Below are 25953 nucleotides of genomic sequence, written 5' to 3' on the forward strand. Positions count from 1 at the left end.
AAAGTCATACATTTTTGTATCTGTCCCCAAGTTTTGTGAAGCTTAGTTGTTGTTTTTAAATCATCTGTGTTCACAAATTCTACATGGCTGAACAGAAGGCATTTAATCCAATTTGATAATCAGATTTGCAGGCAGTGATGTTTTAAAGTAGTTAACTGGGTAACAGCTAATTTCCCTGTGGGATGTGCAATGCACTAACTGCCCTCTCCTCCCCCGAACGATGGCAGCATATAAATATCTGCTGCATTTGAAAAAACTCTTAAATCACTCGCCATTAAGAAACACTAATAACTTGACTGGTGTCACACATAATTTACTATGTATGTATTAGAGCATGTCTGCGACCTCTGAAACTGCTGGGGTTTCTTCCCAACTTCAGTGACTTCTGCTGGGATTTCCAGTCGGTACAAACCACCAGGCTGCCAGTACTGCCAATTACCAGGAAATTTTGTTCCTCTGATTAGGACAGTCTGCCCTCACATGTCTGTACAGTTGTTCACAGACAGTAATCAGAAACATGAGCTGGAATTTGGAACGAGGAATCCTATAAAACAGCAGAGCAGATAATTTGCCTTGCAAAGAAACTGATTGACCTGCTGGTACTGTCAGCATTATGAGAACGAAGGGGATCAGTGTTCGTACAACAGAGGAAAGCTACCTGTCCATTCTAGCCCATGGTCACAGTGACTGAATTTTAATTTCATGGGAGTAGGTCAGTTCACCTGAACAGGAATTCGTGTATATTTCAATATAAAACTTAGAGCATTGCAAAACAGTAAGAGGCTTGGTTTCTAAAGAAAAGAAATTATCATCTCATTGATTTCAACAACCTTTTTGGTAGGGTTCTACTAAGAAAAGTGGTGGCAAATTGCTTGATCCTGCTTGCACCAGTGAAACAAAATCTCCTGAAACAAAACTTTAAACTGCACCGAGATGAACAGAAGTTATCTGTATTTAAGAGTTTGAGCTGAACCTGTTCGTGCAGTATTGATGGCAGCGGGATTACACCTGTTTGTAGCCTAAACAGACCAAAATAATTCTCAAGAAAATGGCTTTAAGTCACTTAAATACAAGATAAAGTTACATTTAAACCCTCTACCCACCAACAAATATTATAGCTGTTTACAAAGTATGCTTCTATCAAGTCGTGTTTACTAAGAGAAAGAAGTTGTTTTAGAATGTCTTTATCTTGCATACAATCCCACTTTTTCAAATGAAGAAGGATCACAGAAAATAACAAAATGGCAGATAAAGACTCTCACTAACTTTAAGACATGTAGCACAAATTATAGGGAAGAAAAAAAAAAAAAAGGCAAACATCTTCCTCCCTCCCTCTCCTGAACAAGAAATGTAACTTCCAAGAGTGGCAAGACTTGCTCTCTGTTTCTTTACATCATTGCACTCGATCAAAGAACAAACTCTGGTAGAAGGAATACAAGTATTAAACTGAGAACAGATTGGTTCCCTCACCATTCATTAATTCAGCAACTTGTAGCATTTCCCTGAGTGGGATATGCATCGGGGCAGGTTGCTTTGAGCAATGAAATCCAATTACGCTTTAACTGAAGACCCTGTTTTTATTAAAAAACATGAATATAGCTAAAGAGGAAATTATTTAAAAACTTTAATCATTCTGTATTACCTTTCTCAGTGCTTCCTGAATAGACTGTGTTGTAAGGGACTCCTGTTTATTTAATTTTCTCCTGCTATGATGGCAGACTGCATGACAACAGCTTCTCCATTATGCTAATACGTCCAGAGTGTTAGCAAACAACTAACGCTAGTTAGCTGACGAACTCCTCAGAGTTGCAAATATCTTCTTTTATTAATATGAATTTCCCCACTAGGATGGGATCACATTCCTAGCAACTTTTCAACATAAATCATTCCAGCAGGATCATCACAGATGTCACATACAAATTGAATTTGCTTTCAAATAACATTACTTGATGCTAAATAACCTAGATTCAAGCTGGCATCAGTAACAATTAATATATTTATCCCATATGCCTTAGGGTTTCACATAAATAACATTAGACTGATATTTGTTAGAACATTGTCCTGATTCTTCTCTCATCTGTGCTATATCAGAAGTAAACAAGCTCAGAGAGATGGATCCCTCTGCCATAACCTAAACATGCCTCCCTGAAACCCACAAAAATTGCAAAGAATCCCAAAAGCAACCCACTCTTCCCCCAAAAAAAACCCCACCAATAAAACCCCCATACACACTGTCTTTAGGAAGGATCTTATAGCAAACACAGGTTAGTTATGTCTGCAGATCTACAAGCACTAGCCTAGAGAGGGAAATTATGCTTTATGCTTTACAACAGAATTGATCTGCAAATAACTATTGAACTGAATTACTTTAGCAGCAAACCCTACATTTTATGCTATCACCTGGTGGCACTGTTATACAGCCTTCTAAATTTCTGTTTCAGTGCCCGGCTCCTCGGAAGAAGGCGCATTGCGCTGTCCTTACCCTGGGGTTGCGCCGGGCCTCCGCAGGAAGGCTTGGGATGGAGGAAGTCAACTGGACATTGAGTTTGGCTTTGGACTTTAAAACAGAGCTGCCCTCCCCAAACAGGCATGTTGTTGGCTTGGCGTTTGGGAAGAACATATAGCTAAATTACATCGCAAGGTGCTGGTATAAAAAAGAGCATTTTGCACATACATTTCATATTTCTGCTTCTGCCTTAAGCAGCGAACTAGCAAACTAAGTGAAGACCTGGGAGGTTTCAATGAGATAAACACCAGAAGAAAGCTGTAGTATTATTGCAGATGGTTTTAAGGGAATTTATTTCATTGAGCAGACGAACACGAAGATCATGGAATATAACCCCCGGAAAATAAGAATAATTGCAAATATTAACAATCGGTTGTGTTTGTAGAGATAGTGGGTTTTTTCATTGTTTCATTTAGCAAAGATAGAACAATTTATACATTTTGCTAAAAAAACCCAAACCAAAACACAAACCCACTATCTCCTATGTGCATCTCCTATCTTCCAGAGCACAGAGGCATTATACTAATTTAAAGGTAGCTTATGAACATTCAAAATTGAAACATCATTTGTGTGTTAAGCAACAGATACCTCTTCAGTGTATGAGGTTAGATACCACTATACATCGTTTTACATTCCTACATACTATGTGTGTTGGTTAGAAAAATATGATTGCACTGAAGTCTCTAGCAACTAAAAATCAAATTATATTTAGGCTTTTTCCTCTCTATTTTTACATCTTATTCACACATAAGTCATTCTGACAGTAGAAAAAGGGCAAGTATCAAGTCTGCAAGTGGGTGGGTACCTAAAATATGCTAAATGTTTCCACCTTTTCGCCTGTAAGGGAAGAGTATAACTGAAAGAAAGCACTTCTTGTCAGTATATTTGAAATGGGATTTCTGTATTTTTATTAATAAAGTAAATTAGCCAGACATCTTTAAAAATGTCTTAATACCAAATGTGATTGACAGGAACATCATCATCAGAACAAGAATCAGAAGTACATGGGCTGATTTTACTAATAGAACATTAAATTATGGATCAGATGGGGCTTTTTTGGTGTACTGCATCATTATTCACATTCTTCTCAAGTGAACTTTTTTGTAGGTCCTCTCCTCCTCACTTCCTGGGCTCCTTTCTCATTTTCTTGCATTTTGCCCTTTTGCCACTTTCTTCTTGTGTTGGTGCTTCACTGATTCCACATTCTTCATGCCTGCAAGTGCTGCGCACTCCTTGTCTCCAACACCTTTAGCTCAGCAATCGGATATCCCTTCCTGTACCCAAGCAGAGCTTATTCACTCATGGTTTATTCAGTTGGATCATAGATCCCTCAGACATATGATTTCAACCATATGAAATCATCTCTCAGCCTTTCTTTTCTAAGTAATACAGATACAAATTTTTGTTCTCTTCCAATGTAAGCAAGCCAGCTTCACTATTCATGTTTAAAAAATAAAATTAGACATCCTGTTTTCAAGTTGTCCCTAACTCATTTAGCAAACCCTCACAGAAAAATTAAAATTAAATCATTAAAAAACAACTTACTTGCAGCACATTTTTCTTACAAGTATAGAGAAAAACATTTATTGCCCCAAAGAAGAAATTGGCAAACTATCCAAAAGAAAATGAAGTTATGCATTTTCTGTCTCTGGTAAATGAAATAAGAAAAACAATTTGATGGTGTTTATGGCAGTAAAATAGTGAAGGAGATGGGGCTTCTAAAAGACTATGAAATGCAGAAACCCTGTTCAATGAATACCGAGACACTGAGCTGAACCCGATCCACCTTTATTAATAGAGCTTATTGGAAAAAGGGTTTTCTGGCAGGTTAGTTACAATCAAGTATAATAAGGACATGCTATTCCTAAGAATATGCTATTCCACTGGATGTATTCTCATTTTAAAAGCCAATCTTTCAGAACAGTCTTGTCATGGAAAAAACATATTCTTCCCTCTACTTCTCGTATTTTCTATCTTAACTCTCATGCTTTTTACGTGTGAGGAGTTACAATCCCATCTGTAAGCCTTAAAGAGAAACATAGTCTGTAAAAAAGGCCAAACTACTTGTCTTACTTGGCTCAGTTTGCTTTCCGGAAGACAATGAAATCTTTGCTAATAAGAAATAAGGTTTATCTTTTAAAACCCTTATATCTTCCTGTTCTGTCTGACAGGTTTGGAAGGTATGTATTTAGTACTTGTAACCAAAACAATTCTATCATTCTATGATAAAAAAAACCTCACAACAAATCAGTATAGGTCTGGACCAACGTCAGATAACATGAGAAAGTTGTTCTACTTTACCTAAAACCTATCAAATCAAACTCAGTTGTGGATTATGTAATTTCAACCCTGCGTGGATTCATCACCTTCTACTAAACCTGAGTTTGGGCCATGACCACTAGGTGACCTTTTGTTACGTCAGCATCAGCAGTGATGTCATTCAGTATTTTTGCAGGATTCACATTGAGTTTCTCTCTGAGATCCCAGCAGTTTTCAATACCCAGCTGATGTTAATGTTAGCATCTATGTTGGAAAGTCTTTACTTGTGAGCAATCAGTGTTTCCTGTTTTATTAAAATGAGCATTTCTTGTCATTTGTTCATTTCATTTGTCATTTACATTGTAGAATGAATTTAAGTCAATTTCTCAAAACATCGTTTAATTTCCTTAGTACATTTAAGTTGCGTGTTTTAAAAAATGACTATATGGAGGACTTATTTTCTCTCAGACTTATTTATAGTAAGAATATCAGAACCTTGGCAAACTATTCAACAACCAATCTCAGCACTGTTTTACATACAAATGAAAAGAGAGCAACATAAAATAAATTGTAGGTAGATCACAAAAGCACCTAATTACATACCCAAGTGGTCACATATGTTCTTAAGCAAATGTATGGCTAAGGTGGCTGAGAAACTGCAAATCAACAACTCTTAGAACAGATCATGCTTACCACATTTCCTCTGGCAGAGGAAAAAGACTGTCATTCTATCTTCTGCAAATTAAAAGAATAAAAGAATCTCCCAAGCATATTAATTAATGAGATTCATTGGAATAGTGGGCTGCTGCCACTATTTAGTTTTCATGAACATATCTTGCCAATTAGTATCTAAATTTATAAAGAGGCTTCTTTCATAAATGTTGAATATTTTATACTTGTAAAGTCTTTGCATACTTCTATGTGCATACTAATGCTCTGTAATTGCGGAATGCTCAACTCAACAGTACAATAACTCCATGATAAAATCCAACTGTTCTTCATGGCCAAAGATAAAAATCAAGGTTTGGCAACAACACTCAGTTCCCATAGGATTATGGGCAGGAAGAGCATAATAACAAGCCAGTTGTTTGTTAAAATCCAGAAGGAACTTCATACCATGCTGTCCTGGAGATGAACCTAATTCAGCAGCTCTGCCTCCTGAAAATCGCATCTCATTTTTATTGATCTAACAATATAAAGAAAAAGCTTGAACATGGGAAAGGATAAAAGTTACGCTTGAATACAGGAGAGGGTAAAAATTAGACAAAAAAAAAGAAATTGGCAGCAGCAGAGGAAGGTTTTCAAACAGCTTTTTTGGTGCCCAGTATATGCTGGGAGATATTTGGTAAGCCCATCATGTTCAGGACTCAGAAATATTAAACAGTGGCTAGAGTCTGTCCCAGTACAGTAAGGATGGTGTAAATTAGATCATTGCCAGATGTGCAGAAAAGCAATCTGCTTGTAGGGGAGGGAGACAGTCCCATCAGCACAGGCCACCTTGCCTCAACAAAACCGCAGTATTCAAAACACTGATCATGGCAACAGAGACTGGTCGTGCTTCCTGCAGCAAGGGTTGTGTAGGGTTAGAGGTTGTTCGGTGTTACCCATTCACAGCCTCAGCCAGATTTGGCCACTGTCACTGTATTCCAAACCAACTTGTGCTTTAGTGTAGTTATTCTAGAATAAGTAACATCAGACTTTGATCTTGGATTTCATGCTTGCATATATGTGGTATGGAAGGAAACTTACTGGCTTCACTATCTGAATGTTAGCTTCAGAGGGAAGGGAAGTCACTTTCCAAACAGATTATCTGCAGTATTTGTGCTTTGGTCCTTTCCAAAATGTATTTTTCCACCCACACCCCCATCTCTGTAGGCTTTTTTATGGACTTTAAGAAAGCTTATGGGAGCAAATAAAAAATGTGCTAAGAGACATTGACTCTCCCCATGTGAAAAAATTTTTCCTTCTATCAACTCTAAACCTCTCATATTTCAATTTAGGCCAATTGTCTCCCATCATCCTACTATGCACCACTGCAAAGAGCAGACTACCAGATGTCTTCCTGGTTGCCTCCTTGCAGATAGTGGTAAGCTGCTGTAGGGTCGCCCTGAATCTGTCCCTTCCCCAGCTCCTTCAGCCTTTCCTCACAGGGTCGATGATCATCTTGGTGGCTACTGCCTTTTGAGTTTTTCCAGCCATCAAGTAGTTCAACCACCTAGGCCATAATGCCCCAGCATGGACACTGGGATGCTCTGGAAGACGATTACCATGACAAAACATGGTATTTGCTACAGTAATGGTTGATGGTATCTACCAGTCTCCCATCCTTCACAGATCTCTTCATTTCATTCCAGAGGGCAGTAAAGCTTGAAAAGCATGATTTACCCATGGTAAAGCCATACTGGCTAGTCCAAATCACCTTCTCTTTCACTTGTGCAAAAAGAGCTTCAAAGAGGATCTGCCTCATGATTTTCCTGGGGTCTAAAAGTGACGCTGAACAGCCTATAGTTCTCTGGGTAATCCTCCTTGCCCTTTTCAAAAAAGGAGTGCAGCATTTGCCTTTCTTCAGTCATCACGGACCTCTCCATGACCTTTCAAAGATGAGAGAGCAGCTTCACAATGACCTCAGCCAGCTCCTTCAGCACCCTTCACATGTTTCCCATCGGGTCCTGTGAAATTCTATGGATTGAGATTTTTCTCAAGAGATCCCTGATTCAGCCTTTCCCACTATCAGTAATTATTGTCCTCCCTGAACTCTGTCTCAAAAGCCTCAGCCTTATCTGCATCTGCTATCACTAAATCACTCAGCTATTTCAGCAGTGAATCCACATTTTCCTTGTTTGTTCTTTTACTGCTAGAAGGAAGACTTCACTATTTCACAATACCCAAAAGACTGGTGCTCAAGGCACGTCTGAGGTGTTAGAAGGCACGTCCTTTTCTTCAGTCATTTTTCCCTTACATAGAAGGCCTCTAATGAGAGAGAGACTGAAGGTGATGCACCCTCTATCAGCCTAGAGCTTACAGGACAAATCAGTTTCTCTGTTTTTTCTCCCCAAAGATTCAAATTTTAGTATCCCAAGAGTACATACTGTTAGCTGATCTTGCAAGTTAAGTAAAGTAGCTTGCCTATAGAACTAGAACAGATTTCAGCTTTGTCCGGATGTAAAGCAGGGAAATTATAAAATCCTGAAATACTTCTGGTCCAAAATGACTCAGCAGATGATATGATAGCAATCTATATGATTAAAAACAAAACCAGTATGCTAAGAAAAGGGACATGCTGAGATGAAAGGACATTAATGAGCATCACTCTTCTGGTGGATGCTGTCTCTATAGCTCAGAACTCATTTATATTCAAAGGATACACAGAGTATCTGTAAAGGACAAAAGAAGGATACAACACTAAAACCTGGCTTTTAATGGCTCCAAGTTTTAAATTATAAAAAAGAGAAAAACAAAGACATGAACAAATGCTTGCTTGCTCATCCAGAGTAGCTATGTGATCTGAATCACTAATAAAAATCTTCATGAAAGGTGAGTGAGTAAGAATTTTGCATAGTTACTGTTGCTATGAAAGCCACTTCCCTTATTATCCACACGTTCCACAAATTATTTCCCTTTCCTTATCACTCACAAACAGGTAATGAAGTGCTCAGAAAATGGCCTCCTCCCCTAAAAGTTTCCAAGATTACATTTGAAAGGAAGCAGTCAGAACGATGTTCCTCAAAAAGCAGTGAGTGTTCAATAAAGAAATTGAAAGTTCATTGAATGGGACAGAGTCAGACTCTGCAAACGTGTGCGAACAGCATCTGGATCCTCTGAGAGAGAGCTGGCAACTTCATCTCCCATCTGTCCTTCTCTAAAAGGAGAACAGCCCAAATTTACAGCATCTACTGCACCAGACTCCACCACTTATCCAGCAAGTTCTAACATACCTACCTATGTTTCATACTTTGCTAGTATTAGCAACAAACAAGAAAGGTAATTGTGCAAATAGGAGAAAAATTGGGTTTTCAGGAGGTACTACAGAAAGGAACCCCATTCAATTATGCGGAAGAGGAGAAGCAAATATATTCAACTGCCAAATGATAAGAACCACCTTTCAAAGACATGTTTGGAAAGAAAGTGGAGTATTCTTTGCAGGAAAACCTTTCTACAGTAAATACACCAATTATTATCAGGTCATGTCCCCTAAAAGGAGTAAGATATTTCCAGAGTACCCCAAATAAAATCTCTGGGAGCAGGAAGGGATTCGAGCACTAAAAAAGAAACAGCCACAATACCATAATGTCTGCCCTTCAAATAAGGTTGATGCCTATGTTTGAGGAGAAGGCAAGAGGAAGTCCCCTAACTTTGTTTTTAGTCAGTGTCTACCATAGCAAGTAGTGTCATGAGATAAACCCCATAAGATTCTCAGCTTGGTTGTAAATAAGTGCATATTTTTAGGTGCAATGATGTTCTCCTGTTGCAGTTTTGAGTCCAATAGCAGATTCAGTGTGATGTCTGACCAATGGTCTATGGCTCTCCCACACTGGCTCTCCAAAATGGCTAAGCTGCTCCATGAGTGGCAAAGCTCCATCAGAATAACAGATCTCTGACTTACAATATCACCACTCGAACTGATATTAGTCCCACATAAAAATTCTATATTAGCAGATAGTGTGACACCATATAAATTTAGTAACAAGTGTGGATGAATTCACAGTTAATCTGGTAGCTCTGGAATATTTTAAAGCAAGTAATAAATTTATGGAAGCAGCATGGAATGCATGTAAACAGAAAGAAAGTGAATCTACTGCACACGTAAACAATATGATATTTATTTATGCTTCCAAATCATTGTAAAAGTCATGACTTAAATGGACTCAACTGAAAGCATACAGCAGAAAGGTTAGGTATAGTTATAGCCACTAAATAGTAGCTGATCAGTTTTCATTTAGTTCTCCCTTCCATGACAGGAAGAACAGACTATGACTTACTAATCACTTGAAAAAAATATTTTGTTTTAGGTTTCCCCATAAAATCTTCTCTATTATACTCTCCAACATTCCATAAACAGTTTTGACACTGCTTTGTGCATTAATAATAGTTCTTGTGACCAGTCTTACATCTATATGCCATTAAATTCTTTGGAAGATCCATCCTCTTTTCACAATAATACATTTTGAAGTACTAAATTAGTGGTAGTGACTAAACTAATCCCAAGTAAATTTAAAGTGACTACCCACTGAAACTTTCTCTCTTACAAACAAGATTAGGAGCCTACAAGAAAGTCTGTGTTTTCCTATTTATCACTTTGGAATTAGCTAGTAGACACGTGTTTTGGAAACTCAGTCAATTAATATGTATTTATTCAGAGTTGCTTATCCCAAAGCTTCATTTTTCTTCCACACTGATTTTATATCAGTTAATTCCACTACTCTGAATAGGTAACATGTTGATATTCAAGGAATATACAAGTGTAGAGTATAAATATCGCCAGGTCAAGCTAGCAGAAAATATTTTCTCTATTAAGATTTCTTCTGACCTCATTTGCAAAAGAGATTGGAGAAGAAAAGGGTTTGTTCCTTTTTTTTTTTTTTTTCCCCCCACAAGTAGAACCTGAAATAATTTTTTAAAAAATGAACCACTGGAGTGAAGGGAACTTTGGCAATTAGTATTTTCCAAGTGTCCTCATGCTGCGTATTAGGTACACATACCCACACCCACGCATTCTGTCTAAACTACTGTGTAGCTGTAGCAGCAATACCTCCTACTGAAGACAGAGGCTATACTAACAAAAGATGCCTCCTGAGATAATTGAGAGTTGTCTTCTAAATGAAATAAGCTGTGTTAGCAGAAGCCTGTATAGAAACATTCAAATTAAGGCTTTTATAAGATATTAGAAGATATAATAAAAATGGCTACACTCCCCTCCACACCAACTCTGTACTCTAACAACACTTTCTAGTATGAACCACTGTCCTGCTTCATGATTTCTTTTGCCTGATTCCTAGAATCAAGAACATATTTTTATGCAACCATCGTATTTTTAAATAATGCATTTACTCTATACCAGTACTGCAGATTTACTTTAACAGTAAGGAGAACAAATGAAGGCCTTTTACATCTACAAAACCAGGGTTACTAGGTAGATAGTCTATTGGGTATATCCTGTATTTAAGCACTATACACTAGGCTTTCACGGCTTAACGAGAACCACAGTATACGCCTCTGATGTTACATTTAAGAACACAGCCTGTTAGACAATTGCCTGTCTTTATAGGGTAAAAACATTAGCTACTTCAGTCACCTTAGTGCATCCTGAGGCATCACACCATGAAGTATGGTCCTACAACCCTTCCGTTGGGTCCTACAAGCAACACAGCTGTGATGCTGCACCTGGGCTAGCTGCAAGCTGGCTGAGAAGAGCTAGTTGTAGCCTGGACGCAGCATTAAGCTAATAAATTCAGGTTACCCATATAATTCTCCATTGTATAAGATTCCAGCCCACTTTTTAGAGTGCTGAAGACCCAGATACCATCTTTTTCTCTTTCAAGGGAGTTGCTCAACAATAAGCACTTCAGAAATATGTGGCCTGAATTTTTAAGTGCCTGAAGCATCTAAAAAGTCTAATTTTAGGTTTTTATTTTAAAGTGTCCTGGGTGCTGTTTCTAGAGTTCTCCAAAAAACTTCATCCAACCCACCAGGCAGACTGTTTTTCCTACACTTGCCTTATTAATCTAGGAGTTCCCACTCAATTTCTTCACACCAGTTCAGCACTGGAGGTGCAGGAGCCTTCCTGCCTGCTGAGCCTGCCATATGGAAGACTTATTTCTCCCCCTCACTGACTTTCCATTTTCTGTTTTATTTCATCCGAGCACACAACTTGTTCCCCGTTGCCTATTTCTCCGAGTTCTTCTCTCTCTTACCTACTTTTTCCCCACTTTTAAAAAGTGGAACGACACTCATTAAGTTTGGGAAGCATCTGAGATGTTGGAAAGATGAAATGCAAAATAAGCGTCTAGTGGATAGCTCTCTAAAGTAGGAGCAGTGCTGATGAAATTTTAAAATCTCTTGGAATTACCAAGATATTCCTTCCTTATTATACATTCAACTTTGAAAGGCCCAAGGTAAACCTATGTACACATCAGGTGACACAAAAAGCTAAAAAAATATTCTGATGCTACATTTAGGAACACAGCCTGTTAGACAATTGCCTGTATCTGCTCACAGTAGCTGCAAGCGTACACAAGCTGCTACAATTTCTTCTGCAAAGGATGTGTGTGCAAGGTAAATGCCCACATGTCTCTGGGTCTGCGAAGCAGACTGAGGTTTATACAAAGAGCTCTGAAGTGCTTTCTGCATAGCCAAATCAAAAAGACGTATTTTTAAAATAATTTTGGTTTTACTCTTTCCAAGAGTTGATAAAGTAAAGCTGGTTACGCATTTCTTTATATATAATTTTAAGCTGCATGGCTGTTCAATAAAATGGGCAGCCATTAACAAATCCAGCAGGGCCTTAAAGTTAAGTTTTAATAGGCAATGTGATGCTGACATTTAGATTTTAAAACATATAAACTGCATATATGTATATGTCTAAATATAGATGTTCTACTTCTTTTATATATCCAGATTTGAACTCAGTTCTCGTATCTATAAAGTACTTTGAAGATCATGATAATTACTGAAAAAAAGTTGTTAAGGAAAAAGAGAGTAACGCAAAACAGAACTGGCATTAGTTTGCTCAAGCGCCTTTAGTCACTGCCATAAACACTGTCATTTCCCAATTTGGTCTGAGGTTAATGTATCAGAATACTAATTTTGAAACGGAAGAAGCAAAGCCAGCTGAGAACATTCGTTTTCTAACACATTTTCTTACTCCATTTATCACAGTAATGATTGGTTCATGTTGCTTGATCTTGGACAGAGATTGCTCTTAGTAGAGAACAACATGCAAACAAGGGCAAAACAAGGTAAAACGCTGTGTAATTGTATTAGGCTAGCAACAGGTCTAATGTGCTTGTTTAAGCTATTTAAAAGTCAACAGTACACAAAACATCACTGGAATCTGATATATTTCTATTTTAGAGTCCCAGCCCATTGCGGGTGCATCACTACATTCATCCTCAGAAAGTAACAAGCTACTTGATTAGACTTTGTCTATTAGAAATAATTTTTGAGAGAAGCCACAGAAAAAGTAGTTTTAAAACAAGGGGATAATATAGGTCATAACTTAAAAGTACATCGAAGTTGATGGGAGCTCTAAGAAGATAATTATTGTTTCTCTCAGGTTATCAAAGCCATAGACTCAGTATCGGAACAACTCAGTAAACATGTTCATCTGGTATCAGCACTGTGCTGTCCAAGATTAAACCTTTCACTTTCACAGTGTCGAGGAACATGTGCCATTAAACGTTTGTGAAGATACAGAAAAAGTAATTTCCTCGGTTTGCCTGTCAGCAAATTTTGAATACTATGTAGTACGCAGTAATACTGGCTCTAGCAACTTATTCCTTGTGATTTAGGCCAGTCAGACAGACAAGGCTGCACGTATTAAGAACACAAACCCAACACACCTCCCACACTGGGTCAGTCCAGCCAGGCCACCTCGCCCAGTGCTCTACACAAGGATAACCGAAGATGATATTGAACAAAAACATGTAAGCTTGTCCACATTCTGTGGTCTGTTCCCCTCATAGTTCCCCAGGGTCTACAACTGCTGTTCACAAATGTCAGCATCTGTTTATGGGCAAATTGCCCGTGAATGCCGTTGTCTATGGACACGCTGTCCGTGTTCCAGCAGGATACGCAGAGAGGCTGTGGCGTATCCACCCCTGGAGATTGTCAAGGCTCGGCAAGACAAAGCTTTGGCTGTTCCCATCTAGTGTTGGCCTCAGACCCACTTCAAACAGGACACCAGACTACATAACCTTCAGAGGTCTTTTCCAGTCAACAGGTCTGTCAAATCAAGTGCTGCACATTATTCAAACACATTAATCAAAGGTATGAACAACATTCTGTAATTCCAGCACTGTAATTCCTGAGCAACTAGTGCTCAGACCTTCTGACTATTAGAAGCACATCTAAGTTACTAACATTGATCGAGTTCACGTTATAAGGATTTTGTAAAGGTTCCCAACAGAAAATGCAGATAAGGCAAATTTAACAAGCAGATAAATGCAAACCTGAGTCTGTGCTCCCATACACAGGCTGTGTTTTCGGTGATCACAGAAGAATATTGTCAATTTACCATTAATATTTTTTAATCCTGAGCTAGATTAAGAACTGATTTTGATGATTTGGTGGATTTCTGCTTTCATTATTATTCTTGTGCAAAACTCCCCCATTCCATCCCCTGCTGTAGTTATGAAGCAATCTTGGCGTATCTTTGATATTCCTTTAAAATTATTTGGAGGAAGGAGTTTTCAGAAGGCAATTGCACAGCCCATTTTGAATACAGGGCATCAAAAAATGCAAACGCATACAATCATTCACCACTTAAAATACAGCCTTCATTATTAAAATCTGTAGATTGCAAATGCATTTTCCTTCTTTAAAAACAACACAACTTACGATGACAGCCAGCTTCAAGGGTTCAGACATAACCATCAACACAATGAAAGATGTTTAAGGCAACACATTTTTCTTTACCTTTTAGGCAAGTTAAAAACACGCAAATAGTTACTTTGGAATGGAAGAAATGACCACATTATACTGCAATAATTTAACAGCACACAAACCCACAATTAAGATATATAACTTCTTTTTTCTTAAATCTACTGACATTTTGTCTCTTCAGAGCACAGTATTAGCTTCCACCCCTCTTGTTTGTAGCATGCCCGTTAGCACATCTGCCTCTCACACTCGCTAATGAACCCAGCACAAACATTACAAGGCCACTCTCAGTTTTAATCAGGAGAGGAGCAAAAGCTTGCCAAAGGAATCAGTTAGACCAGTCCCGAAATGACTTATGGGGAAGCAAGTTATGAAGCATCTTCTAGGGTGCCTAAGATGGTTTTATAAGAATCACGTAGATGCTGAAATCCCAGAAAAACATCCAGAAAACCAAAATATTCAGAGAAAGATATCCAGAAATCACCTAACTAATCCTTCACACTCAGCAGGCCTCCTCCCTCTCCAAACTGGCAATCCTTCCTGACCAGGAGCCTTTGAAACTATCTCTGCCAAAACTCTGATACAATCCCTCATCAAAGGCAATTATGTTCTTCCTACATCCTTCCTCCCAAAATTGCTCCTATGCTTTCTTCAATACTTGTTCTCAAGGGAAGAAAAAAGGGTGGAAGAAAGAATTCTTGTAAACAGTGCAAGTAAGGCAGGTTAATTCTTTAGGGTAGTTTGACACCAGCATTAAGATATGACATCTTAACACTTGCTGTGGGCATGTGTAACCTTAGCAGCCAACTGCAAAAGAAATAAAATACAAATAAACAGAAAGACCTTGCCTTTTTAATAAGTATATTTGATTTTTTCTGTGAAAGAAAACTCACCAATGGTGTAGTATCTCTTCAACTCACTCCTCCGTGGATTGCGCCTTTGGGTGTTTGCGGTGTTGTTCTGTTCCTCCTCAGAAGCAGCTGTCTTAGTGGCAAGCAAAGATTTACTGGGCTGAGGTGTTTGAGCTTCAGCTGCCACTGGGTTGCATCCTGGCCCACTAATATCCACCGACTGGGACTTCTTCTTTAATCTAAAGGCAATTTAAGGCAGTCAAGTATTATTAATTATCATTCTATACATAGATTTTGTATAGAATAACAGCAATATATTCATTTTACAACAATTTGTGCATGTCACAGCAGAACACAGAAGAACAGCAGTGATAAATTAGGCCTAGTATTAATTTCCCCTTTCAGCTGTTGCTAAATCAGACTTGCATCTCACAAGTAGCTGCATATGGTAAACTGTCCTCAAACCAGCCTGCTGAGCTGCTTGAAGGATCAGTCCCTAATCTATTTCAGAGAACATGAGCTGCCAACAATTAACCTAGGATTAAGTTGCCTGGCTCAAGTTTCCCAGACGAGGGGAGTACAAAGAAATTAAATCATTTGCACAAAGTTGCTGAAAGTCCCAAGAGAAAGGAACAGACTTCTGATCTTCAGATGTAGCTCTACAACTGCATTTCTCATTCTGCAACAATTTCGACGTGTTGTTTCTAACTGAAACTCAATAATCCCACTAACTCCAGGTACCATTTTGTGCACTGTGACAACAGTGGATAGAGGAAAAGAAATTGTCTGTCCTATGGAAGAAATCAGTGTTACTCAACTCGTTACTCGCATCCAGGTAGAATACAACTTATAAACCACTATCCTCAGAACCCGATAATCCAGCCGTTTTTTTTACCCATCTAGTTGGCCTCATGTCCAGACATATCACAAATTGAGTACAAGTATATTGTGAGAGTGTGTTGGGTTTGCGTGGAAAGGTTTTGGTAGTGGGGGGGGCTACAGAGGTGCCTTCTGTGAGGAGCTGCTAGAAGCTTCCCCTGTGTCTGATAGAGCCAATGCCAGCCGGCTCCAAGACGGACCCGCCGCTGGCCAAGGCCAAGCCCATCAGCGCCTCTGTGATAACATAGTTAAGAAAGAGAAAAAAAAAAACCAGCCAGAGAGAGCTTTTGCAGCCAGAGAGAGGAGTGAGAAGATGTGAGAAACTCTGCAGACACCAAGGTCAGTGAAGAAGGAGGGGCAGGAGGTGCTCCAGGCGCTGGAGCAGAGATCCTCCTGCAGCCCGTGGTGAAGACCATGGTGAAGCAGGCTGTCCCCCTGCAGCCCATGGAGGGAGGATGAGGGGGTGTAGAGATACCACCTGCAGCCCATGGAGGACCCCACGCCAGAGCAGGTGGAGGCACCTGAAGGAGGCTGTGGCCCGTGGAAAGCCCACACTGGAGCAAGCTCCTGGCAGGATCTGTGGCCCCGTGGAGAGAGGATCCCACGTCAGAGCAGGTTTGCTGACAGGACTTGTGACCCCATGGGGGACCCCACGCTGGAGCAGTCTGCTCCTGAAGGTCTGCACCCCGTGGGAGAGACCCACGCTGGAGCAGTTCGTGAAGGACTGTAGCCCGTGGGAGAGACTCACGTTGGAGAAGTTCATGAAGGACTGTCTCCCGTGAGAGGGACCGCATGCTGGAGCAGGGGAACGTTGAGAGGAGTCCTCCCCCTGAGGATGAAGAAGCGGCAGAAACAACGTGTGATGAATTGACCGTAACCCCCACTCCCCGTCCCCCTGTGCCGCTGAGGGGGGAGGAGGTTGAAGCCGGGAGTGAAGTTGAGCCCGGGAAGATGGGAGGGGTGGGGGGAGGTGTTTTAAGATTTGGTTTTATTTCTCATTCCTCTACTCTGTTTTGCTTAGTAATAAATTAGATGAATTTTCTCTCTAAGTTCAGTCTGTTTTGCTTGTGACGATAATTAGTGAGTGATCTTTCCTTGTCCTTATCTTGACTCATAAGCTTTTCGTTGTACTTTTTCTCCCCTGTCTAGTGAAGGATGGACAGTGATAGAGTGGCTCTGGTGGGCACCTGGCCCCCAGCCAGGGTCAACCCACCACAGTGAGATAGTGTCAAAAACCTTGCTAAAGTCAAGGCAAATGGCATCACTCTCCACTCCTCCCCAAATGTAGTCATTTTGTGAGAGTTCTGTGGGTGAGAGACTTACAAAAACTCTCAAATCCTACTTCAGAGCAGTGTTGAGTACACTCCCATCATTGAATCACTGTAGTTCTGGCATGTCCTCTATCTCTAGCAACATAAAATAGAAGTTATTATGCTACTAGAATTACTGAGCAGAGACAAATGCTCTGTTATGATGAAACTCACTACATACAGAGAGGATTTTGTTAACACTTTTCTTAAATTAAGTCTCCGTAAGTGTATATAGTTGACTAAACAATTTGATCCAGGAAATAAAAGAGGTTTATGGCATTGCGGTGAAATATTGATTTGAGATGAAGGTATCACAATAATTCTGAAATTTTGAAGCAAGATAAAATTCTGTAATGCCCAAGGATAATTTTATTAGGGTTACAGTTTAATGCCAGGCAGCCTCCCTCTTAAGTCTGTGCTTCTTTATTTTTAAAACATTTTTCCATGTATTGGTTGCAATTAAACAGCATGGATTCCTGCACTAAGAATGGAATCTGCTAGTTTAAGAGATTAACTGATTAAATATCGTAATAATAATTACTGTTATTAGTAGACTGGAAAAATCTTCAGGTCATGATGAAGCTCTAGAAGATCTATTAGAGTATCAAAGTGTATGCAGAATCTTATGAATGACATTATGAAGGTGAAATTACTATACTCACATGGAGTAATGCTACTCCAGGGAAAGGACTAGCAGTTATACAGTTAGCAGTTAGAAATTAATTTCTCTATGTGGTCCAATGATAAAGAGCACTTCCACCATAACCTTTTCCCTAGACTGGCCCAGGGAGTCTTGTATTTGAAGCAAGGCTCCTCAGCTCCAATGGCTCTGCACACACAGGTCAGGATGACAGGTACTTTTATCCCTCCTACATATAAGAAAGGCTGTACTGGGTTAAAGCAGATATTCGTCTAGACAAATGTCTTGTCTCTGACAAGTCCATCAATGGATGGAGTACAGGCAGGTGCACAGTGCTACCTGCCTCAGGGTATCCTTCCAGCCTCCAGCAAACTCTGGTTTAGGGATTTCCTGAGTCAGATGATGTGCTTTTTTTAGCTCTAGGAGTTATTTTTCTTGGTTTGTCCTTAATTACCCCTGAACTCTTCTAAACTTCTGCTATTGGTGGCATCCTGCCTCGACGGTTTCTGGTTTAACTATGCACTGTGTTCATTTTAGCGTACAGGAGCCACAGGAGCTTATTTAATGACTTGTAAGAGTGGCATTATGAGAAACAATGAACAACTACTACTCCATATATACCAGCTGCTTACATCAGCTCCTGCTGTTCAAAGAGCCCTACAGATATGGGAAGAACAACTTATCGCTGTAATAAATCTTTACTTTGAGGATCTTGGTACAAGGTCCCATATATGGAGTCAGCGGGGACACTATCCCAGACAGCTTGGGATGAACTAACTAAATACTTCTATGAGCACTGATACTTATAAAAATCAAGATAAGACCGGGCAGGGCATTGTCTCTGAGTAAACATTGTGTAAGAAGAAAAGAAAGTTCTGTTGTTTGAAATGATGCTCCAGAAACTGAGATCCTGTTTTGAGCAGTTCTAGCTTTAAGCCTACAGCTGGTCAAATGAAGGCTGGAATATTTCATTGACTCATTAACAATGAAATGGTGTTACATTATGATGTTAAATTTCGCTCCGCTGTTGAATATGCTGTATTTCAGGTGATACTAAAAGCTTCTATTATTCCTTACCACTTGAAATCTTTGAAGATTTAAAGGATGACTTTTGGGAAGAAAATGACTAGTTTTCAAGAAGTAATGCTCTACCTCAGACTAAAGCTTCCACTGTGATTATAGTGTCTTGCTTCTGTGTTGTGTAAAATAGTTGTGGGCAAAGAACCTACAAAGTGTTTAGTACCTCCATGATCTCTAACCAAGGCAAGTGAGACCTACAGATTGCTAAGTGTACATATGTCCTGCATTATGCATTTCTATGCTCTGCCCCAGAGGAAGACAGACAGCAGGTCAGTTGAAATAAATTACACAAATTGAGAAATACCATTATGATTTATATTCTCAACTATATTATGAACACATTCTTTGCCACCAAGGCTGAAGGACAGTCCAATTAATAAAGCTGCGAATTACAGTGTGGAGATAGCTTTCTGCACTGTGGGGAATACCAGATTGTTGTTACAAATATGCTGTGTCTATTCTTCTAGAATCACACAGGAATAAAGGGATAATACCTGTCATCTGAGCAGTAAAAATGTCACATGGCCTTTTTCAGATGACTTATGATTAATAAAAGACTGGGTTTAAATGCCTATAGCAAATTAATGTGCCAAAAGTTATCTACTCTTGCAATCCAAAATAACTTAAATGTAAGACTTCCAGAGCCATAGGTAGTCAAGTACTAAAATTAAAGAACAGGAGCATGAAAGACAAGTAAGTGCACATAATATTGTCAAACTGTTCTTGAGAGACCATGACAACAGTGCTTTTGCTGCCAGGAAAGACAGATACAGGATCTGAATTAATCCAGACTCTGCCATAACAAGGTCAGCTGAGTAGGACGCAGGTTCAAGTAAGGACGCAACTTTATAGGAATGACTTGACAAAACCAAGCGACTTACTCAGGTGCATCTTCCTTCAGCCCACCTGAACTGTATCATGATACAGTCGTGGTTGGTAAATAGTTTGAAAAACACTGCAGCTTTGAACTGCATCTTCACTAGACCACCATGCCTTGCAAAGAAAGCCTGAGTTCTGTGTACGTTCTGCAGCCAAGGGAAGAAATTCTTTGTAAGCCTGACCCTCTTCCAGCACCCTGCTTTACTACTAGCTTTGTGTTGCTTTTGTTTTTTGGGTTTTTTATATTAAAGCTGCACAGTCAGGCTGTAACAAGATTTATTCTTTGACAGAAAGGAATCTGAATGTGGAGTGCCTTAGGATCACGTTCATGGTTCGTTCTTTGTTTCAGGCTGACTGCTTGTAGAAAAATAAATAAAAGATATAAGAAATACTATGGCCAATCTTTTTTATCTTTTACTCTATGTATTCTGCAGGAGCCTTCAACTAACTTTTCAACAATGGGCAACACAGGTCTTTCAATATCACTTGGTGTGTCCCAAAGATCTAAAGTAGAAGGGGGGCAATTTATTTTTCTACAGCTATCCTTAAATTATGGGAGTTCCAGGGGAGGGAAAGGGACACAACAAGAAAAGGAGAATCTGCATCCTTTGAGAGGTGTGAAACCCCGAGCTGGTCATGCTGCTGTCTTCTGGCTACTGGTGGCTTCTGCAAAATACAGCCGTGCTCTCACTTGGTTGTTAAAACAGGCACCTTCACAGCAAAAGGGGTCAGTTCAGAGGCAGGCTAACGTGGAACGAGAATGAAGGCCCAGTTATCGACAATTAACTGAGGCAACCCATCCTGGGCTGAAATTCAAGCAGGGCCAGAGGAGGGGTTACTCAGCTGCTGACTGGATCTGGGAACGCTGTGTTTGCTTGGAATGTGGCAGAGCAGCACCTCTGTTTTAGATAACCCTGTTCAAATACACATTTCACAGACCTATTTGTGTAATTCAATTGCACTATTGCTAATAACCCATTACACCCCCTTTTGCTTCATTTATCTCACTGTATTTTCCTAGAACAGATGTCACACACCCCTGTAACTCCAGACATCTGAGAACACAGTCACTCCTTAGTGCCTCCAACCTAGCAGACAGAGGCACAAAGCCCAAATCTGCCTCTCAGCATTTGCCAGTTACCAATCGCAGAGGATTTGCTCATTTAGCTAATCGAGGAGGACTGTCCATCTCCAAGCTGTGTGATATGACATACCTGTAGGTAGATACACTGACTAGCTTTTGAAGTTGCACTTTATTTCTCCTTCCATGCTCTCCATACAACTGCAAAGTTCTCTGCTGCATCTTAGAAACAGCCTAACAGATGGCTCCAGCTTTTACCTCCTCCTGACCAGCTGGCACCCTGCGCTCCCCAGCAGCACCTCCAGGAATGGGTCACTTTGAACAGATTCTTACCATTTCCCTCAAAAAGAAAATGCGGTCAGGTGTTCAGGCATTGACCACTAAGTCTGCTACAGATTTTAAGAGTATTAGGATTTCATTCCTAGCATTCACTATCATAAACCTATTCAGTTCCTAATATAATTCATGCACTTTTTCATGTTATAATTGCAAACTGAATTTTTGTAGAGCAGCATGGAAAAAAAATAAGGCATTATTCTGTAAACAGAACTTGAAAGCACCTAAACCAAGTACGGCTGGCAGTGCGGTCCAACGGAAAAGGAAAAAACCCAAAAAAACCCTTTAAACCATTTATGGTCAAACAAACAAGCACACAAAGCATCCCAGGGGCTGGGAATCTGTACAATTCGATCTTTGTGAATTTCTAAGTAAAAATCCCTTACTGCAACAAAGATTTGGAGGAAAGCCTAGCTCATTCTTATCTACTGAATACAAAAAACCTCCCTGCGCCCCTTGTGACTATGGCAGAGATTTTACTATACAGTTAATAGGAGAAGCAAAATCATTCATTTGAAGAGTGATGCTTATTCTTCAGAGATGCATTTAGTATTTTTGAATGCCCAGAAGAGCTTGTTATGAATTTGATTTCTTTGTAGCAAGAAATGTGATTTAAACCGATGGCGACAGCCAGGATTTATCTGATTCTGGAAAAAAGTTAACTACTACTTCTGTTTTCAGCACAGCACTGCAAAGGTCTGACAACTTACACAGGAGACAGCCTAATCCCCCAGTGTTTGCACAGTCTAGCCACAAACCCAGTTATTTTATCATAGAATCATAGAATGGTTTGGGTTGGAAGGGACCTCAAAGATCATCTAGTTCCAACCCCCCTGCCACGGGCAGGGACACCCTCCACTAGACCAGGTTGCCCAAAGCCCCATCCAACCTGGCCTTGAACACTTCCAGGGACGGGGCCTCCACAACCTCTCTGGGCAACCTGTTCCAGTGCCTCACCACCCTCACAGTGAAGAATTATTCCCCTGTGGACACAACATCCCTCCAGCCTCCACACAAATCTGCATTTGCACATAGCTGGCATTTTTTGGCTGCTGTGGCAATTCGGAGGGATCAGGTAAAAGGCTGGTGGTCTGCAGTCTGGCTCCATTTCCCACCTGAGGCAGCGTGAGGCAACGCCATGGATGGCTGCTGGAAGATCTTTTGTTTAATGCTCTCGAATACCACCTGCAGCTCTGGCCATCCCCTCCCAAAAAGAAGATAGCAGGATTAGACTGATACAGACAAAAGACACCCATGATGACGACGAGACGGTTCTTCATGAGGTGAGACAAAACAGACTGCGGGAAGGAGCTGCCGGCGGGGGACCAGCGCAGGGACCTGTGCAGCCATCGGCCAGGGGAAAGGACAGTGGCAAAGGGGTTTTCACCGCAGGAGATTTAATAAGCACCAAATGGAGGCAAGCAGCAAGGTTGAAATAAAAACAAAGTAGCACTTTGAACTGTATATAATTGCATGACAGAAATAATTGTGCAGGCTAGGAGTATCGCTCAGTTCAAAAAAGAATGACACGAGTCAGCCGGAAAACATCCATTAGGGGCTGTGAAGCATGCAGGTACTTCAGGTCAGAAATTCCTTGAGCCAAGGATTGCTGGAAGGTGGAGGGGTTTCACAGGGAAAGAGCTACTCAATGCACGTTCCATTTCTCATATTATCCCCAAGTATCCACTACTATGTAAGTACTACACAAAGCTGAGCGCAACATACTTGCAATTCGAATCTGAATTGGTCATTATGAATTGCAGAGCGAAAGAAAACCAACCACCACAAAGCAGCTAGAAAACAGAACACCACAAAAATCAATGTCTGTCAGTAAACAAACAAACAAAAAACCACAGAAGAGCCCTTCAGACTGTCACTTTATGTGTTGATCATGCAGCAGAGTTTTCTGATAATGCAAGCAGCTTATGGGATCATTTGATGGCAGAAAACAAGAACAAGACGACCTTCACACGAGTGATGTTATGAAAAGATTAGGAATGAATTCACACCTACAAAGCCCAAAAAGCAATTCAAAGTGGCAGGTATGTATCAACAATGCAAGATTTGGTGCTGGCAGCAAAGCTATGTGCAAGAAAGTAGTGGCATTTCAACATCATATTTTGCTTTATACCCCCCAGTACATGTATCTGAGCATGTAGAGCAAGAATATAAAACGCTCTTTTTTTGTTCCATTACATATACTATCAAAAATTATGGTGCAAATTAAAGACACAACAGTTGTTAATTGTTAGAGTATGAGAAAGCAAACCAAAACCACCCTCTCTCCACTTCCCAGTCATCCTTACGGAAGTTGTCCCAGCACATGCCGGAAAACTGCCACCATCCATCATTCCGTAAGAAAAGACAATGCCAAAACAGAAGTTCCACCAGGCTTAAGGGGAAAAGATGAAGCGTATCTCACTGACTGAAAAATTGGTTTTGTGATGCATGGAAAAGGCAACCCACACCCTCTTAACAAAGCTCTTACAGACAACACTGACGCCTCATTGTTTCAAGGGCACATCAGAGAATAAAGACTTAACAAAAATGAACACAAACCTTGTGATTATTCCTGGGAGCATGACAGCACTGCTACAGGTAAACCCTTGGAGGACCATTTACAGAAGACATAAAGATTGGTTGCTGCCAGGTTACATCCATGAAATCCAAGCGGGAGAATCCAGAATCCACTTGTGGTTCAAGTGTGACAAGGCATTCTCACTGCCTGGGAGAGAAGCGTTAGTGAGTCCACGGGCAAAGGAGTCAAAGCACTCTACACACCAGAGATGGGCCTGGAGATGTACGTTCACAGGAGGATGAGGCATGGCAGAAGTGGGGAGGGTGGAGATGATGATGATGATGGAGAGGAAGATGGCAGTGATCATTTTAAATACATAATGTAACTCAGATAGTCACAGCATATACAATTCATTCTTTTTTTCCTGCCTAAGCTTTTGGAATGATTAAGAGCTCAAGATCATATGGCTTCACCATGGCTGTATAATATTTTACTGCTGCTTTCCATGGTGGAAGTAATATGCTCTGCAAATAGGGTGTGTGTTTTGTCAGGAATGAGAATTTCTTGATCTTTTCTTTCAGGATTTTTGAGAGGGTGGGTTGCGATGCTCTACAATTTGCTGACAGTTATCTTGATTCTGGGCATGTTTTAGAAGAGATGTGTAAAGTAAATTACTATTTTGAATCTTGCTATTTTGTTAATAGCTGCTATACTGTTATTTAAATAACTCCCACTAGTTCCATTTTCATAAAAACTCTTCCAATGCTTTATGCAAATCTACTTTAGTACAATTTGCATGGGTCTTGAAATTTCCAGCTCTGTCATATTCAGCACAGAAAAATTCTGCATAATGGTTTTAAATTGATAATTTTTATTTCATTCATATTTGTCTCATTAATGCTGCAGCATTCTATCTAATGCAACCTTATTTATAAGGATGGATTCAAATTGTCCAAACTATTTTAAGGTTGTATCACTAAGGAAAGTCTTTACCTGATTAGAAGGAGCTATTTCTGAAATCTCTTTATTATAGGCTATGCAATCAGCACCCAGATCCTATTCCCCTGAAAATTACCATGAGATTTTCACACATCGTATATTATGCAGAAACATATCCTATATTACCATCTTCTCTCTCCCAAATTCAGAGTTTTCAAAAGCAGGCATGGCCAGTGGTCTGGGAGCTGCATGACATACCCTGAATACCTCACCTACAGTGAAGCCATATAAACTCATAGCATTTTTCCATAAAATTAACTTAACTTTGTCATAATATCAGTTATTTTCTGTGCTAACTGCAAGTAATTTATACATCAGCAAAGCTGGTTTATCCATAGCCTTTTAGTTAGGCAATTGCATTTACATTTCTGATTCCAGCCCTAGGCTTGACTGTTTTCCGAGTTGTTTACAAGTCAGCTGCAATATCCCTGGGCACTTAATGTTCCTGAGATTGCTACATACGCAATCATAACACTCATACATTTATGTAGTCAAATTTGGAAGCAAAAGGGCCTTTTAACTTCTCAAAGAGACAGCAAAGGAGTTTGGAAGTTACAATGCTCTTACAGTACCAGAGATTTGTGTGTTCTAGTTCTACCGTCTCAACAAATAAGCAGGATCACAGCAGGCAACTGCTGCTCAGGTTTGAAGAACCTGCTGTGGATATGCTTGTCCTAAGAAAAGGAAATGCAAATCTACAGATTCTTCTGCCTTGCCCAGTAGCTCATGCAACTTGAAACGTGCACTGTGGAACAACTTAAACTTCTTTCAAAATATAAAACCAATTCATACATCATTATTACCTTTATTCCACAAAACATACATGAGATAAGGCATTCTGATCTCATCACTGAAATAAATAAATGAACAGTGAGACTGAGCCAGGGGCATCTCTGTGCAACAGCCCATCAGCTGGAGTGTCATCAGGCAACTGGAGACCTTCCGGTCTGGCCTTCCTTCTGCAGCTGGGCAGCCTGCCCTGTCATGCCACAACATGCCACTGTCATGTCACACCATG

The 25953-nt window shown here is 40.0% G+C and overlaps 1 protein-coding gene across 4 annotated transcripts in view; it reads right to left on the reverse strand.

The window, feature by feature from the left end:
* The window catches only part of OXR1 (oxidation resistance 1), a 299537-nt gene that overhangs the window by 126399 nt on the left and 147185 nt on the right, over positions 1 to 25953 (reverse strand). For 2 of the 4 annotated variants that reach the window (XM_075743500.1, XM_075743497.1), the window contains exons 3-4: positions 23978 to 24143; positions 15256 to 15452 (exon numbers count right to left, since the gene is read on the reverse strand). In XM_075743500.1, the coding sequence (XP_075599615.1) occupies positions 15256 to 15452; positions 23978 to 24036 (256 nt within the window). In that variant the 5' untranslated portion in view covers positions 24037 to 24143. The remainder of the gene's footprint in view (positions 1 to 15255; positions 15453 to 23977; positions 24144 to 25953) is intronic. The other 2 variants (XM_075743499.1, XM_075743502.1) reach the window with 1 other exon arrangement.

The sequence above is a fragment of the Balearica regulorum genome, chromosome 2 (genome assembly GCF_011004875.1).
Source record: "Balearica regulorum gibbericeps isolate bBalReg1 chromosome 2, bBalReg1.pri, whole genome shotgun sequence".
Lineage (NCBI taxonomy): Eukaryota > Metazoa > Chordata > Aves > Gruiformes > Gruidae > Balearica > Balearica regulorum.